General features: G+C 41.1%; 1 protein-coding gene across 1 annotated transcript in view; it reads left to right on the forward strand.

Moving 5' to 3' along the window:
* Positions 1–17,457, forward strand: part of SYNE2 (spectrin repeat containing nuclear envelope protein 2) — a 330,936-nt gene that overhangs the window by 91,620 nt on the left and 221,859 nt on the right. The window contains exons 22-31 of the mRNA XM_064374927.1: positions 2,254–2,388; positions 3,719–3,877; positions 5,949–6,160; positions 6,308–6,356; positions 7,234–7,343; positions 7,958–8,084; positions 9,606–9,763; positions 10,971–11,118; positions 12,059–12,669; positions 16,621–16,800. Of these exons, the coding sequence (XP_064230997.1) occupies positions 2,254–2,388; positions 3,719–3,877; positions 5,949–6,160; positions 6,308–6,356; positions 7,234–7,343; positions 7,958–8,084; positions 9,606–9,763; positions 10,971–11,118; positions 12,059–12,669; positions 16,621–16,800 (1,889 nt within the window). The remainder of the gene's footprint in view (positions 1–2,253; positions 2,389–3,718; positions 3,878–5,948; positions 6,161–6,307; positions 6,357–7,233; positions 7,344–7,957; positions 8,085–9,605; positions 9,764–10,970; positions 11,119–12,058; positions 12,670–16,620; positions 16,801–17,457) is intronic.

A 17,457-nucleotide genomic window follows, 5' to 3' on the forward strand; every position in this document is an offset into this window, starting at 1 on the left:
GACAGTTTCAAGTTGATTTTTATGGTTTGATAGGCTGAGGTTGCAGCTTAAGATGTCACCAAACCAGACTCACTCTTAATTAACATAGTGGGAGGTGCTGGGGGGATTAGAAGCAAAGGTAAACAATGCCTCTACCTTGAAACAAATTGGAGGGGTAGAGTAATACCAGTGCTTTCGTTCATTCATATTCAGCATTTAGCATGCTTTACTGAACACTTAAAATGAGCTGGGCATTTGGGGGAAATAAAATGCAGGAAGGCGATGCCCTGTTGCTGCTCCTACTCTTTATGAAAGCGTGCCCTATAGGAGCTTGTCTTCATTCTCATCAAGGCCTCTGTCTGTCTTCTGGGCCTCAACCCTATTTTGGCTTTCTGGATTGCTAACCACACTGGAACCCTGTTGTCAGTCATTTCTGCATCGCTTTTCCTATGACCTTATAGCCTTTGTCTGCTTGATCTCACACCATTTGCGCTTTGCTAGCTGCCGCCTTCAACCACTACCCTCTGTCTTTTATTCCCAGGTTCCTGGGAACTTTTACTCCCAGGTTCCTGAAAGTACTAAAGTGACCTTAAGAATGAGTTGTTGTTTTAAATGATGCTGAGGCTGGAATTCTAGGTGGGTAGATATGGTCTGGTCGGGAGAGAAGGAAAAAAATATATACAGGTTTCTAGACTCCTTCTTTTATTTTTATTTTTATTCTCAGAGACAGAGTCTTACTCTGTTACCCAGTTTGGGGTGCAGTCGTGCAATCTCGGCTCACTGCAGCTTCCAACTCCTGGGCTCAAGCTATCCTCTTGACTCAGACTCCAAGTAGCTGGGACTTCAGGCACACGTCACTACACGCAGCTAATTTTTCAAATTTTTTTATAGAGAAAGGGTCTCACTCTGTTGGCCAGGCTGGTCTCAAACTCCTAGCCTCAAGTGATCCTCCCACCTCGGTCTCCCAAAGTGCTGGTATTACAGGCATGAGACACTATGCTTGGCTTCTTAGCTCCTTTACCAGAGAAGGGATGGAGGTGTCTGTTCTCACACCATTTTCTCTCCCTGACCTTCTTCCTTTTGGATTTTCCCCATTTTGCCAATGGCATTTAGTCAAGTGGAGACACTTTTACAGCAGAAGCAAGATCCCTGCCCTGTTGGGTATTGCCCTGAGACCCCCCCAGGACTCCATGCACACAGGGGCAGTGGGAGCTCCCAGCTATGAAGAGCATACAGGGTAAAGGTGTCTACCCAGGCTGTAAATCTCGCAGTCCTCAAGGAGGCCTTGGAGGGGGGCCTGGAGCTCAGCATTGTACCTTACCTGCAGCCAATCCGTAAAAACGTGTAATGAGTGAAAGTGCAAATTCCCACCCTGCTCGGCTTCTCCCCGAGAATGACTTTCATCTTCTCTCTCCTATAAGTTTTCTGCCATTTTCACACACAGGCCCTAGCCTGTTTTTTTTTTTTTATTCTATCATCACTAGTTACCTAGGCCAGGTTTTTGCTTCTGTAGAGTATGCCAGGTCGGGAGCAGACACGTGCCTATCAGGGCTGTTTCCATTCTTGTCTACTGCTGGGACTGCCAACATGGGTGGCCCTGGGCAAAACTTTGAAGTTGATGGTGAAACAAATTGGCCTCCTTTCAGCATAACTGTTTATGCATGATAGTAAACATTTGCCATATTAACCTTACTGTAAATTTTGTCTTGGCTGGGCATGGTGGCTAACACCTGTAATCCCAGCATTCTGGGAAACCGAGGTGAGTGGCTTGCTTGAGCCCAGGAGTTTGAGGCTGCAGTGAGCTGTGATTGTGCCACTGCACTTCAGCCTAGGCGACAGAGCAAGATTCTATCTCAAAACAAAACAAAACAAAGAAACAAAAACTGATACACTCTTCATATTATATTGCTTCTGTAGTATGATTGTCTGCTCAATACTGAAGAACTTTAAAGGAAACATAGCCAGTGACTATTCCCCTGTACAGTGAACTTTATAGTTACTTACCAATGAGGTAACAAAAATCATCTTGAATATCATAAAGGTATGTGCCTCATGTGTAACTACATTTGAATAATAAATATTTGGTACTGTTTTGAAAAGAATTCAAGAGATGCCAAAGGGCTAGCAACCTCAATTTACAAAGAGATATCTCCTGTAAATCTTCAGGGAGCCCCTTCCTACTTTACCAGTTAAAGACATATCCAAATTAGCTTTGAGGATTTGGCAGTAGAATGAGGTTTTTATGATCTTGTTTTCTTCTTCTTCTTTTTTTAGGAAGCACTAATAATTTGTAATACGAAAAGTCTGGCCAAGTATTTGAAAGCTGTTGAAGAACTAAAAAATAATGTAACTGAGGACATAAAGATGTCCTTAGAAGAAAAGAGAAGAGATATCTGCGCCACATGGGAGGTAAGAACACGCATATATACCTGAACTTAGGTTCTTTATGTCTGATTCTGGGCTGTCAGTTGCCAGAGCCATTTCTGGGGTTTCCTTGTCTACACTCTATCAACAATGGGCTGGTCCCTGCAGGCTGCAGTCCCAGGATTCATACAGTTTCCTAGCAGAATAGGTCTAGGCTTTGGTGGCAGACAAACCTGGATTCAGCAGCTATGACCCTGGGAAAGGTACTTAACTTTTAGGAGTCTCCCTGATGAAAATGAGAGAACACCACCTACTGGGCAGAACTGATGCAAGGTTTTATAGAAAGCATCTACCACTGAGATTGTGTTCTGGTAATTAATGGCAATTAATATTCAATGTAATATTGAAATGTGTAATTAATATGATAATTAAAATATGTGTGCCTGTATATCTTTATCTGTGTAAGTGGATTGAATATGTACTGTTAAGGATCCTCCTAAAACTAATTTTAAGATAAACTTTTTAACTTTTAGAATAGTTTTAGATTTACAGAATTACTGTAAAGATGATGCAGAGAGTTCTAGTCACGGCTAGATTCCTTTGTTATCAGCATGTTTTTTTTTTTTTGGGACGGTGTGTTGTACTGTCACCAAGGCTGGAGTGCAGTGGCGTGATCTCTGCTCACTGCAACCTCAGTCTCGTGGGTTCATGCAGTTCTCCTCCCTCAGCCTCCCAAGTATGAGATTACAGGCACACACCACCACACCTGGCTAAGTTTTTGCATTTTTAGTAGAGATGGGGTTTCACTATGTTGGCCAGACTGGTCTCGAACTCCTGACCTGGCGATCCGCCCGCCTTGGCCTCCCAAAGTGCTGTGATTACAGGTGTGAGCCACCGCGCCTGATCTTATGCAATTACTGGGTCAATATTAATACATTGTTTTTTTTCTAGCAGTTTACCTTGACAGATTGATTCATTATCATTACCTAAAGTTTGCACTTTATTCACATTTTCAGTTTTCCCCAGTTGTTCTGTCTGTTCTGGAATCTCATCCAGGATACACATTACATTTACTTGTGTCTCCTTGGGCTCAGATATCTGTTTTGCATATAATTTCCCTCAGTCTGTAGCTTGTCTTTTCATTTTCTTAACAGTGTCTTTAACAGCTAAAATACATTTTTAGTTGTTAGAAAAAGAACATTTATGGGCCTGGGATGTTTTAAAACATCTCCCCCCAAAATATATGGATGAATCAGAATGGCACTTACCCTTTATTTCTGTCCTTTTGTTACTACACATGCATTTATTGTTACTGTAAATACTTTTTTGTATATTTTGTTTCCATGGTTAATATATTCCTTTGATTTTTTTGCAGTCTCTTCATCATGAACTGTCTTTATATGTTCAACAACTAAAAATAGATATCGAAAAAGGAAAGCTTAGTGACAATATTTCAAAACTTGAAAAGCAAATAAATAAAGAAAAGAAGCTTATTCGTAGAGGAAGGACCAAGGGTCTCATCAAGGAACATGAGGTACAGTAACGTGTTTCCACTTAAATTTTGTCATGATCTTGGGGTTTATCTGAAACGGCTGTATGTATCTTTGGCCTAGGATGAAATCTGTTCTGAAAATTACCCCAGCCCTCCTCTCCCCTGGGGATGATCACTTCTGTGCTTCACGCTCTCTCCAGTGCCTGTGCTTCTTACTTTTTAGAAGTGAGAAAATTCGGCACTGAGTTAATATTTTATGATTTCCCTGATGTGTCTCAGTGGCCCCTGTCCTCAGACTCTGGTCACAAAGGTGTCAACTGTTACTAAAGTACCCACAGTCACTTTTGTCAGGACACAGTGTCCTCAGAAGCACAGCTTTTGAGAAAATGAGCAAATCAGGGTATAAAGCAGCTGGGGCAAATCTCATGATCTCCTTTTGGTCTCCATCCTATTTGATTGCTTTTATGTATTTGATATTTCTAACCTTATTTTTTTTTTCATTTCTTTTTAACTTTCTGCTGCTATGGCTCTCCCACTATCAGTCTCTCTTGCTTTATATAATTATCTAGCTAGCTAGCCATCATCTATCTATCTACCTGATATAGATACATATAAATAGGTATAGATGTAGATATGTAAATATATAGAGATATATAATTTGCAGTGAGTTCTTTTTAGTGTCTTCACAAATATTCTTTTTTATTCTGTTATCTTAATGTTTTGCTTTTGAAGAGGGGGGTCTCCATCTCCACTTTTGGCTAGTTTCGTGCTTCCCTTAGGAGATTTTATGCACTCTGGGATTTGACCTGCCTTCTCTACAATGATAGTGCCTAAATGTTTCTCTCAGCTGAGTCCTTTCACCTAAATGTTGTGTTCTATTTCTCACTGACTGGTAGATAGCACTAGTGTTTCTCAGAGAACTCAGATTCAGCAAGTTCAAGATGAAACCAGTAATATCTTCTCTCAAAGGTTCGTTTTCTGTTCTGCCTCCTGGTAATGAAAGGCATTGCAGTCTCGTGATGCTCTTCCTCTCCTTCCTCCCTTCCTTTCCACTCAGCCTTAATTAAATCTGTTGCCAAGCCCCATCTGGGTTTCTTCGGAACAGCTTCTTCCTTTCCAGTGGTTTTGCCACTTACCTAAGCCAGGGTTCTTTTCTCAGTATGATGATGGTTGTTTCATGTCGTCTTCCAAATCACCACCAGAGTTGTCCTTTTGAGCTATAAATCTTATGTCACCAGTTCCCCATTCCCCCAGGACAATTCCAGACTGCTGCTTTTTTTTTTTTTTTTTTTTTTGAGATGGAGTTTTGCTCTCCTTGCCCAGGCTGGAGTGCAGTGGCGCAACCTCAGCTCGCTGCAACCTCTGCCTCCCAGGTTCAAGCGATTCTCCTGCCTCAGCCTCCCCAGTAGTTGGGATTACAGGCATGCACCACCATGCCTGGCTAATTTTGTATTTTTACATTGCAACATAGGGTTTTTCCATGTTGGTCAGGCTGGTCTTGAACTCCCGACCTCAGGTATTCCGCTCATCTCAGCCACCCAAAGTGCTGGGATTACAAGTGTGAGCCACCTCGTCTGGCCCAGACCTCTTAGAAGGCCACTTAATTCCTTCCCAGTCTGGCCCAGGAAAGCCCTTTAGCATCCCTCCTTCCTGGGCCAGGCACTCCAGCCCCACTGGAGTACTGGTCCTTTGAGACATCTGGTGCTTTTCGTTACCTTTGTGCTTTTCTGGTGCTTTTTGTTCTCCTGGTGGTCCTTCTGCTAGAAATAACCTCTCTCCCCTTTTACTTGGAGAACTTGTCCTTGTTTCTTCCACGTATAGCTCAGCTGCTTCCCCCTTGTGAGGTAGGCTTCTCTGACTCCTTCAGGCAGGTGGGGCCTGTCATAACACTTAGCACACTCTGTGCTGGTTCTTTGTGTGTCTAGGTTACTAAACCGAGAATTCCTTTAGGGCTGACTCCTCTTTTTTTCTCCAGCACCTATTGTCATAGCACTTAGATGGCCTGTATAAGAATGCATTGTGAAAACCACACACATCTGTTAGTTTCTAGTCCTTATGGAATAATCATGTAAACTCATCTGAAGTGCATTTCCTGCTTTATTTCTTCAATTAGGCCTGCTTTTCCGAGGAAGGCTGTCTGTACCAGCTTAATCACCACATGGAAGTCCTGAGGGAGCTGTGTGAAGAGCTGCCTTCACAGAAGAGTCAACAAGAAGTGAAGCGACTACTCAAAGATTATGAACAAAAAATAGAAAGACTTCTGAAATGTGCTTCCGAGATTCATACGACACTGCAGGCCACAGCAGGAGGCACGTCGAGAAGCGAGTCAGTACTTCACAAGAATAGCTACCCTTCAGGATAAAACAAAATGAAGCCTTTTGCATGGTCAAATGACATTAAGCGTTATTCATGCTTGTTTAGGTTTCATTTTACTTACTCTCTTTTAAACATGCAATTTTGATTCCTTTCTAGGGGGACCATCACCACATCTGAGAATAGAGGAGGGGATTCCCACAGTGAGGTACTATTTGCAAAATCAGATAATCAGCCATCAGCTGAAAAGGTGTTAAATGTGGATAATGTATTTTAGAAGTAAACCCAATGTAAAAGACCAAGTCTACAAGAATTCGCTTCTCAATTAATTAGGTGTTGGTTTTAATTATCCGATTGTCTTTATCAATGGAGAATTTCCACTTACACAAAGCAAAAGACTGATTTTCAAATGAGAATGGAAGCAACGAAAGCAATAGTGAGCATAACCTAATCTTCCTCTGAGTATACAAGTAGTTCTTTTAAGCAGAGACCCTTTTGAACCATTATGAATACCAATTGTCTGTGTACATTGTTACTGAGAGTAGAAGAGGTTGAGCTTGATTGGGACAGATGCTTCCATTTCATTGGGATGAACAAGTTCATTTATCATTTGCCTTTTCTTTTTCTGCATTATAATGCATTACATTTTCTGTGGGAATTGAATATTCTAAATTCCTGAAGTCTAGATAATTTGGCATTTACTGTATATTATAGTCCAGGCTGCCACTCAGAACGTGTGGGGGAAGGAACGAGGTGAGGTGTATCTGGTTTTAGAGGTCTTTTCCTGCATGTTAGCCTTCTGCCTGCTTTTGACTATGGTTATGTAGTCTCAGGCAGAAATAGCATTTTGGGGCTGGGAGTCTTCCTTTACCATGCTGACATACCAATTAGAAGATGAGAATCAGTCTAATAAATCTCTGTCCTACGAGAAGGCTTTTTTCTGAGCTATCTCAAAAAAATTGTATTATCTCCTGGTTTGAAGTATAAAGATTCAATGATGTATTTTTGAACATAAAGCATTTCTCTTTTCCAGATAATTAAATATGTCTAAGATATTACATTTACTATTTTGCATATTCTCCTAGGCAATGGAACCTGTTATGAATTTTAGCCTGGCATCAGAGTTAAAGCCTCCGCAAGAAGAAAGCATTATGGAAAAGGATTACAGTGCATCTATAAATAGCTTACTAGAGAGGTAAACTCTTTTTAAACAACTGTATAATCCACCGACTATCTTTCATCAATTCAAACATGTTGTACTTTTTAAAAGTTTTATTTTCATTTAGTCATCATTTTGCATGTGGCCCAGTAACTTAAACAAATTCCACGGTATTTCCTCACACACAGTTGACAGTAATTTAAAAATATTTCTTTGTGTTACTTTGTTTTATTTTTCTTATTTTTGTGTTTGTTTTTTGTTTATCTTTTGTTATTTTATTTTTATTTTTTTGAGATAGAGTCTTGTTCTATCTCCCAGGCTGGAGTGCAGTGGCACAATCTTGGCTCACTGCAACCTCAGCCTCCCGGGTTCAAGTGATTCTCCTGAACCCAGGAGGTTCAGCCTCCTGAGTAGCTGGGATTACAGGTGCCTGCCGCCATGCCTAGCTAATTTTTTGTAGTTTTAGTAGAGACAGAGTTTTGCCATGTTGGCCATGCTTATCTCGAATTCCTGACCTAAGGTAATCCACCAGCCTTGGCCTCCCAATGGCTTACAGGTGCAAGCTGTAGGATTACAGGTGCAAGCCACCACACTCGGCCTGTGTTATTTTAAAAATTAACTACTGTGATGTTGCATTTCATTTTGCCCAGGTATGATACATACAGAGATAATCTTGAACACCACCTGCAAAACAACGAATTCAGGGTTACTTCTGATTTCTCTAGTGAAGAGGACAGGAGTAGTTCTTGTCTGCAGGCTAAACTGACAGATCTACAGGTAATTACCAAAAATATTATTTCTGTGGTTATCTTGTTTATTAGAAAATAGTACCACTGTGAGTCTAGACATCCCCGTTTCTGTTGAGGTCACATCTGCTCAATGTTTCCAAAGAACCCTCTTTGTTGGATTGCATTTCTATTGTCACCGTATTCCAGAAAGTGATTTTCTTTCAAGTACCAACCCCAGGAAAAGCTTTAGTTTAAGGTATTAATTTACTACTTATATTCTAATCTGGTGATCCAGATAATGTGACTTGAAAAGTTTTTGTTTATTTATTTCTTTTTGTGCTTCGGGCTTCAAGGGAATTAGTCAAAAACAATGTGTTTGAAGGGAATTTCATCCTGCTCTTGGGTTGCTCCAAAGTTAACCAGCCAGTGAATGTTTATTTCAGTCCTTCATCATCTTTACCAAATTATCACATTGTTTAAAACTGCTGTACAGTGACTGTTGACTGATATTGGGAGTTTAGGGGCAGGCAGTGGAGGGAGTTTTCACTCTAAATGATGGATTCTCCTTCTAAAAAACCTTCAGAGGAAGTTATTGCAGTTGACTAAGAAACAACAGGAAAAGCAATCTATTAGTGGTTGGCACACAAATCACAACCTCTACAGATAATATCTTCCTTATTTTGAAGGTGATCTGTGCATTGCAGTGCCTTATTCTTGATACACGCCCTGAGTGCGTTAGAGGGAATGCTCACAATGGAGGACCATGGGTAGTTCCTACAACATGCTTCCGTATTTTCTAGTTTCTTTTATTTAATTATACCAGGTTTCAGTCACACTGTACCATCTGGCTGCTCTCTGTTTTTCATCTGAGTAAGCAAAATGTATATGTTAAAATCCCTGTTGCTCAAGTGATGGATTTAGCGTGTTTTCATCACAATTAAGAAACTGTCTTGAGACTCTTCCCCAGTGACTGAATAATGAGTTGGTTAGAAAAACTGTACTAATCTTTGGGTAAAGTGAAGAACAAATTATACTGCTGATTGCTGATCCCTCAGCAGTATCATAGAGCAGTGCCTTACCAACAAAACAGAAATCAAGATAAGGAGCTGGAATAGTATAGAGTTACAGATGTTAAGTATAAGCCATAAATTAATTTACTTTACTTCTTATTCATATAGAAAGTTTTGGTTCACTCCAGTTTTCTTTCAGTTTAGAAGGTAACAAATCTTTCCTATCTAGAGAAAACAGAGTATCTGTTCTTACATGTATCTTTATGTTTCTGAACTGTATTCTGTGTAATTACCTTAGGGGAAGGGAGTTTGGGTACCTTTGAAAGCTTCATTGTTGACTCCCTTGACTTCATTGAATGCGTCTTCTGTGAGCACAGTGAATATCATTGTTCCCTAAAGGAGAGTTCACTTGTAGATGGTTGGAAAATATTTTTAAAAACATTTCCATGGGAAACATTGTGTTTGCTTCCACAGTTGGTGAATGTCTCATGTTTTAAGAACAGAATAATTGTGCCTATTAACTCCATTAGTTGATAAATTAATTAATGTGTTCCATCTAGGTCTTAAAAAATGAAACTGATGCTTGCTGGAAAGAGTTTGAAATTATTTCAATGAAGTTAGAAAATCTTGCGAATGACATAAAGAAGCCTTTTATAGTTAAGGAAAGAGACAGACTAAAGGAAAGAGAACGAGAACTTCAGATGACTCTTAATACCAGGTAAGATTCTGAGATCTATTAATTATGAATCTAATAAACTCATTAAATTCTATAATGCCATTTTAAGCAAGACTATTGCTATACTAAGTATGTTATTTTATCTGGATGTCACAACAACTGTAAGAGAGGCTACCATTATGATTGTATTTTTACCGATAAGGAAACTGATAGGTTAAATATTAATAATATAACCAGGCCACTCTGCTAGCTGGAGACTTAGTGGAACTTAAGGTCTGCCAAGGGTCAAAGGCCATGGTCTTTCCACTGTCTCTTTTGGGCATGAATTTGTCCAAGTCACATAAACTCTCTGGGTATTGATTTCTTCACTTCTGAAATGAAAGTGCTATTGGGACCTTATATACATAGGGTATGTATCCCCAGCGTTATTCCCATATTATATAGGAAAAAACTGGGGCTCAGAGTCTATATATTACTTAACTATGCTCACACATATCAATTAATTATCAGCAGAGCCTATTCTTTGAACCCCATTATATTCGTAATATGGAAATATAACAAATTATTCCATAATTAAAATAATTTTGAGATTTCTTAGTTGTCAAGGTGAAGTTAAGTAACAATTCAGTTTTTATTTCAAAAGAGAGAGAAAGGCTTCATGTGTTTTACAATTTTTTATCCAGTATGGTATATATTACACTGCTAAGAATACTTTGGAGCCAGGAGCAGTAGCTCATTCCCATAATCCCAGCGCTTTGGGAGGCCACGGCAGGCAGATCACTTGAGGTCAGGAGTTCAAGACCAGCCTAGCCAACATGGTGAAACTTCATCTCTACTAAAAATACCAAAAAAAAAAAAAAAAAAAAAAAAGAATACTTGGATATTGGGAAGCATTTTAGAGTGAAAAAAGAAATCATTAATGATACCGAAACAGCTGGAGTTGTCTGGGCCAGTGGGTCATGGTTAACCTAGCTCTGCTGCCTGTCACTAAATAAATGTTTGTTGATTGAATGAATAAATGGATAGAGAGATTAACAAAAAAAAGAATACTTGGATATAGCAACTAATTAATTCTTTGGCATTTTAGATTGATGGGTTTAGGTGTTAATGTGATAATGTGTATGTATCATTCTATGTCTGTTTATTGGATGATTATTTTCTGTTCTTAGTTCGGTAATGGTGCTGATCAGTTTTATAGGATATCTTTCTGCTAGGTTTTCCTCTCATGTCTGATTTACTTTGTGCCCAGAATGCAGTCTTTAGAGACAGCACTGCAGCTTGTGTTACCTGTAGAGAAGGCATCACTCCTTCTCTGTGGCTCGGATCTGCTTCTCCATAAAATGGCTATCCAGGAATTTGGTCTCATTAATGCTGATGGCATTTATCAACACCTGAGGGTAAATATATAAGTTCTCACAGTGTATTTACAGAATAATCAAGTCTTCTGAGATTTATAAATCCTTATGGATTTTTAATTATTCATCATAGCATTAAGAGTATAAGCCATGACAATTTTTTTTCAGTAATTTAAACTTGTTTTTATTTCTTTTTTTTTTGAGACGGAGTTTCGCTCTTGTTACCCAGGCTGGAGTGCAATGGTGCGATCTCGGCTCACCGCAACCTCCGCCTCCTAGGTTCAAGCAATTCTCCTGCCTCAGCCTCCCGAGTAGCTGGGACTACAGGCACGCGCCACCATGCCCAGCTAATTTTTTTTGCATTTTTAGTAGAGACGGGGTCTCACCTTGTTGACCAGGATGGTCTCGATCTCTTGACCTCGTGATCCACCCGCCTCGGCCTCCCAAAGTGCTGGGATTACAGGCGTGAGCCACCGCGCCCGGCCTGTTTTTTATTTCTTAACTCTTTAATTCCTTGCAAATTTGGAGGTACGTACTGTGGAGTACATAATGACGTATTTTCTTTGAATTCAAAAGGAAGTCTTGTTTATGAATGCCTTCTTCAATGACTGAATTCCTAAATATCATACTAGACTCATACTTAAGTACCATATTCTACTGTTTTCATATTCCAAATCCCATCTTAAATAAAAATATTTATTTTTCAGATTATAAAATTGATCTCTGAACAGTTTAATATCTAATTATTTGCTTTGAAGCCATAGATTTATGTGCTTGTTTTCTTTTTGGGATTGAAACATCAGCTGGGACAGCTGATCATTTGTAATTAAAATGTTTCCTTAGGTAGAAATTGTCACTTTTTGTTGAACTCAGAAGCATTTTTCTAGATCAAATCTAGTCATGCAGTTTGGGACTGGTTTCTCACATGTAGTCTTTCTTTTTTTCCACCTCAGTTTTTCAGCTTTTCTTATCTTTATTTTAGAATATCCAAGATTCTATAGCAAAACAGATTGAAATATGTAACCGCTTAAAGAAGCCGGGCAACTTTGTATTGAAGGAGTTACACCCATGTGATCTACATGCAATGCAGAATATTATACTGAAATACAAAACACAATTTGAAGAAATGAATTGCAGGTTGCAGAGGAGTGAAGATACTCTCAGAGCTCTGGAAGGCTTTTTGGAATCTCTCAAAACAGCTAAACTCTCTGCTGAGCCTGTTATAGACCTTTCAGCCTCAGATACACAGGTGGCACAAGAAAATACTTTGACAGTAAAAAATACAGAGGGAGACATTCATCTGATGAAAGACAAGGCCAAACATTTGGATAAACGTTTGAAGATGCTTGATATGAGCTTTAAAGATGCTGAACAGGGTGAAGACACCTCCTGTGAAAACCTTGTTGATGCTTTATCAGTAAAATTATCTAAGACACATGGCTATGGGGTACAGGAGGAATTCACTGAGGAAAACACATTACTAGAGGCTTGCATTTTCAAAAATAATGAACTCCTTAAAAATATTCAAGATGTGCAGAGTCAAATCAGCAAAATTGGTCTTAAGGATCCTACTGTCCCTGCTGTGAAACATCGGTAGGTATTGTCCATCCATTTCCATTCAAGGTGACCGGCACTTTGTTTATATTTTCACCTCTATTCCTATGTCTTTCTGCTTCTGTTCCATCCCACTCTATTCAGTGTTCAGCACTCTTTCCTGTAGACGTTTCAAGCAAGCTTCCTTTTTGTTGATACTGTACCTGTGCAAAATGTCACATAATTTTTTCCCTCTTTAAAAGCATATCTTCTCATGGACAAAGGAGTGGTGAAGTCGGATATGCATTAAGTACTGTACATGAGTTACTTCCGATTCCCTTGTACTTCTGTGTGTTTACTGTGGCGTTCTCCTAGGGACGGACGACTGGCAGACTCCACGCATGTGATGTTAATGAAACCAGGGGTGAAAGATGCATGTGCCACATCTTGTCCCTGCTTCTTCCTTAGTTATTTGATCTCTTCCTCCTCCCAGCAGAGTTAGGGTGGGAACTGAGTGGAAGGGCGGGAGACTAAATTTAAGAGGCGATCTAAAGTGAGTGTTGATTCTGGAAATGGAGCAGCGTTGCAGTAGACTGAGGTCGGCAGCCTTCTGTATACCTGCTGCCATTTTAATTTCATCATTTGGAATTGGCCCTTCAAATTCCAAAAGCTAAAATGTTAGCAAGAGTTGCTTTTGTGGAATTCTTTCCCCCTTTCTTCTTTTTCTTCTTCTTCTTCTTCTTCTTTTTTTTTTTTTTTTGAGATGGAGTCTCGCTCTGTTGCCCAGGCTGGAGTGCAGTGGCATGATCTTGGCTCACTGCAACTTCCACCTGGTTCAAGCGATCCTCCTGCCTCAGCCCCCCAGTAGCTGGGGTTACAGGCACACACTACCATGCCTGGCTAATTTTTGTATTTTTAGTAAAGATGGGTTTTGCCGTGTTGGCCAACCTGGTCTCAAACTCCTAACCTCAGGTGATCCACCAGCCTCTATCTCCCAAAGTGCTGGGATTACAGGCGTGAGCCACCGTGCCTGGCACCCTGCTTTCTAAATCTGTCTTGCTTTCTGTTTCCTTCTCTGCCCACCTCTAGTTCCTCAGGCTCAGTGGTCTCTCGAGGATTTTTTTTTTTTTTGAGACGAATTTTCGCTCTTGTTACCCAGGCTGGAGTGCAATGGCGCGATCTTGGCTCACCGCAACCTCCGCCTCCTGGGTTCAGGCAATTCTCCTGCCTCAGCCTCCCGAGTAGCTGGGATTACAGGCACGCGCCACCGTACCCAGCTAATTTTTTTGTATTTTTAGTAGAGACGGGGTTTCACTATGTTGACCAGGATGGTCTCGATCTCTTGACCTTGTGATCCACCCACCTCGGCCTCCCAAAGTGCTGGGATTACAGGCGTGAGCCACCGCGCCCAGCCTCGAGGATCTTTAGATGACTAAGCCCTCTGTGTAGTCAAGTGTGCTGTTCCTTCTGAAATGTCCCACACCCTCAGGCCCAATGAGACTTTCATTCCTAGGGTGTCCCGCCACTGCACGTGATTCTACCACTGCCCTCCAGCCTCGACAACAGAGCAAGACTCTGTCTCAAAGCAAAGAAAGAAAGAGAAAAAGAAAGAAAAAGAAATTCTAAGTAAGGAAGGAGGAGGGTGTTGCTCTTGAATAGGGTCTTCAGGGAAGGTCTTACTGAGAAGATGGCCTTGGCATCAGATGAGAGGCAAGAGCAAGCCACTTGAACCTGGAGTAAGAGCCTTCTAGGCAGAGGGAGCAGTAGGTACAAAGGTCGGGTGTGTTTGAGGAAAGGCAAGGAGGTGAGAAGGTGCAGCAGTGAGGGGAGATGTGGTTTCTTAGCTCATGCCATAACTTGTAGGCTGTTTAATGACTTTGGCTTGTTCTTTGAGTGACATGGGAAGTCACTCACTGCAGGGTTCTAAGCTGAGGGAAATGTCTTGGTTTTCATCATAACCTGTCCTCACTGGCTGATGTGTTGGAAATAGACTATAGGAGTTGAGAGAAGATATTGGAAGTCTGGTTTGACCTATTGTAGTAATCCCTGGTAGGGATGAAGCTGGCATGGACCAGTGGTGATGTGGTAGAAAGTGTTGAGATTCTGTGTATAGTTTGAAGATGGAGACCAGATGATTTATTGACACATGGACATGGTGTGGAAAAGAGATAATGGGATCAAGAATGGTTCCAAGCATTGGAACCTTCCTCTAGGCTCAGGTGTTCTTGCCTCTCATTGTCCATTGTGTCAATGGTAACTTGAGCAGTGAGTAAGAACTGAGTTACCATTGATTGAGATGAAAAAGACTAAAGATGGCTGGGTGCGGTGGCTCACGCCTGTAATCCCAGCACTTTGGGAGGCTGAGGCAGGCAGATAACCTAACCTGAGGTCAGGAGTTAGATCAGCCTGACCAACATGGAGAAACCCTGTCTCTACTAAAAATACAAAATTAGCTGGCGTGGTGGTGTGCGCCTGTAATCCCAGCTACTTGGGAGGCTGAGACAGGAGAATCGCTTGAACCTGGGAGGCGGAGGCTGCGGTGAGCCAAGATGATGCCATTGCACTCCAGCCTGGGCAAGAAGAGCAAAACTCCATCTAAAAAAAAAAAAGAAAAAGACTAATTAGTCTTGGATGAAATTTATCAGTATTGAATGAAAGATTGGGTATGCTCAGTTTTAGAAATGATGTGTTCAAGATACTTATTAGACATTCAAGCAGCAATATCAATAAGACACTTAAAAATAGATGGCATTAGGAATCAGGAGAGACGTCTGGGCCAGAGGTATATATTTGAGCATTTTCATCATTTTACAAGAATGGATGAAATTTCCAAGGGAGTGAGTTTAGATAAACAAGAGAAGAGGTCCAAGTTGGATTCCTATCTGGGGCACTCTGTATTGAGAGATCAGGGAGATGAGGGGAAACCAGCTGAAGACACTGAGAAGGGGGAGGCTAGTGCAGTAGGAAGAAAATCAAGAGACTTCTGGGGCTACCTGAAGAAGGCATGTCAACCAGGAGGATGTGATCAAGTGTCAAATGCTGCTGACGAGTGAAGCGACGTGAAATTGAGAATGGAACAGGGATATCGCAGCGTGGAGGCCAGCTGTTTCAGTAGGCAGTAGGGAAGAAAGCCTCATGGGAGTTAATTGAAGAGGAAATTGGAGGCAAGGAAGTAGAGGCTGTGAGCAGTTTAGCAATTTAGATTTAGGTGAATGGTGTGAATCCCTCCAGGATGACTTTACCCTTAGTTAAATAACTCCTTTTTGATAGGGAGAAGTGCTTTTTCCTTCCTCCTTGGCCGCCCCTGTCCTTCCTTAGGCGTCCTGCAGTTCTGGGTCATCCGTCTTCTCTGCTTCTCCCATATCATGCTGCCTTTCCTCTACATATGCACACATATGTGCTTTTTCTCTCTCTTGTCTCTCATGTGCATATACACCTTTTACAAGTGTGTTCATTACAGAAATATATTGCTGCTAATGTTTTGTATATTTATCATATTTATTAAAAGTACCAAATTAATATTCTGGAAACGCAACCAGGTGTGGCAGCTCACACCTGTAGTCCCAGCACTTTGGGAGGCTGAGCCAGGAAGATCACTTGAGTCCAGGAGTTTGAGACAAGCCTGGGTAACATAGTGAGACCCCCATCTCTACGAAAAATAAAAAATTAGCCAGGCGTCGTGGTGTGCACATGTGTACCAGCTATTCGAGAGACTGAGGTGGGAGGATCACTTGAACCTGGGAGGCCGAGGCTGCAGTGAGCTGAGATTGCACCACTGCATTCGACCTAGGTGACAGAGTGAGACCCTATCTCAAACAAAACAAAGCAAACAAATCAGAAAAATTCTGGAAATGCAAAGAGCATCCTGAACTCTGTAACAGGAACGTGTAATTTTGGCATTAACCTCATGAGGACAAATTGAAGTTAGCGTGCCTCCCCAAGTGACCCATATTTGTGTTGAATCAGTGGTTAACATTTGGCTATCAAACTTTTTTCTCATTCATAATCAAGGAAAAAATCTTTAATCAGACTGGATAAGGATCTAGATGAATATGAAGCAGAGAAGAAACATTTACAAGAAATGGCTAATTCTCTTCCACACTGCAAAGACGGCAGAGAAAAAGCTGTGAGTCAGCAGTGCCAAAATACAATACTCTTGTGGGAGAATACCAAAGCTTTCATCACTGAATGGTAAGGAGAAAAAAGAATCCCTCTCGAATCTGAAAAATTGTCTGTAGCACAATTAACTTTTTCAAACTTCTGGATTGAAAACACATCCCCATGGACCTAAAGGAAGGGCAGTCATAAGGATTTCCCACCAGAGCTCACAGGGCCAGTGTCTGGGACAAGACCTAGAATTGTAGATTGTAGCCAGAATGTAGCAAAGAGGATCTCCATGAAGCATAACACACACACAGTACGGTACGTTTATGCTCATTACCATCCCACCTGTGTTAGCTTCCTGTTGCTGTAAATCACCAAGCAAATCACGAACTTAGTGGCTTAGAAAGAACACAGATTTATTACCTTATGATTCTGGAGGTCAGAAGTGGTAAAATGGGCTGCACAAAGTGGCTCAATTCCAGCACTTTGTGAGGTTGAAGTAAGATTGCTTGAGCCTAGGTGTTTAAGACCAGCCTGGCCAACATGGCAAAACCCCATCTCTACAAAGTATAAAAAAATTGGCCGGGCGCCGTGGCTCACACCTGTAATCTCAACACTTTGGGAGGTCAGGGTGGGTGGTGGATGAACTGAGGTCAGGAGTTTGAGACCAGCCTGGCCAGTGTGGCGAAACTCCATGTCTAAAAAATTAACTTGCATGCTGGTGTGCACCTGTCGTCCCAACTA

This window comes from Aotus nancymaae, unplaced genomic scaffold, assembly GCF_030222135.1.
Source record: "Aotus nancymaae isolate 86718 unplaced genomic scaffold, 86718_ANA_hifiasm-v0.15.2.pri h1tg000011l, whole genome shotgun sequence".
NCBI classification, from domain to species: Eukaryota; Metazoa; Chordata; class Mammalia; order Primates; family Aotidae; genus Aotus; species Aotus nancymaae.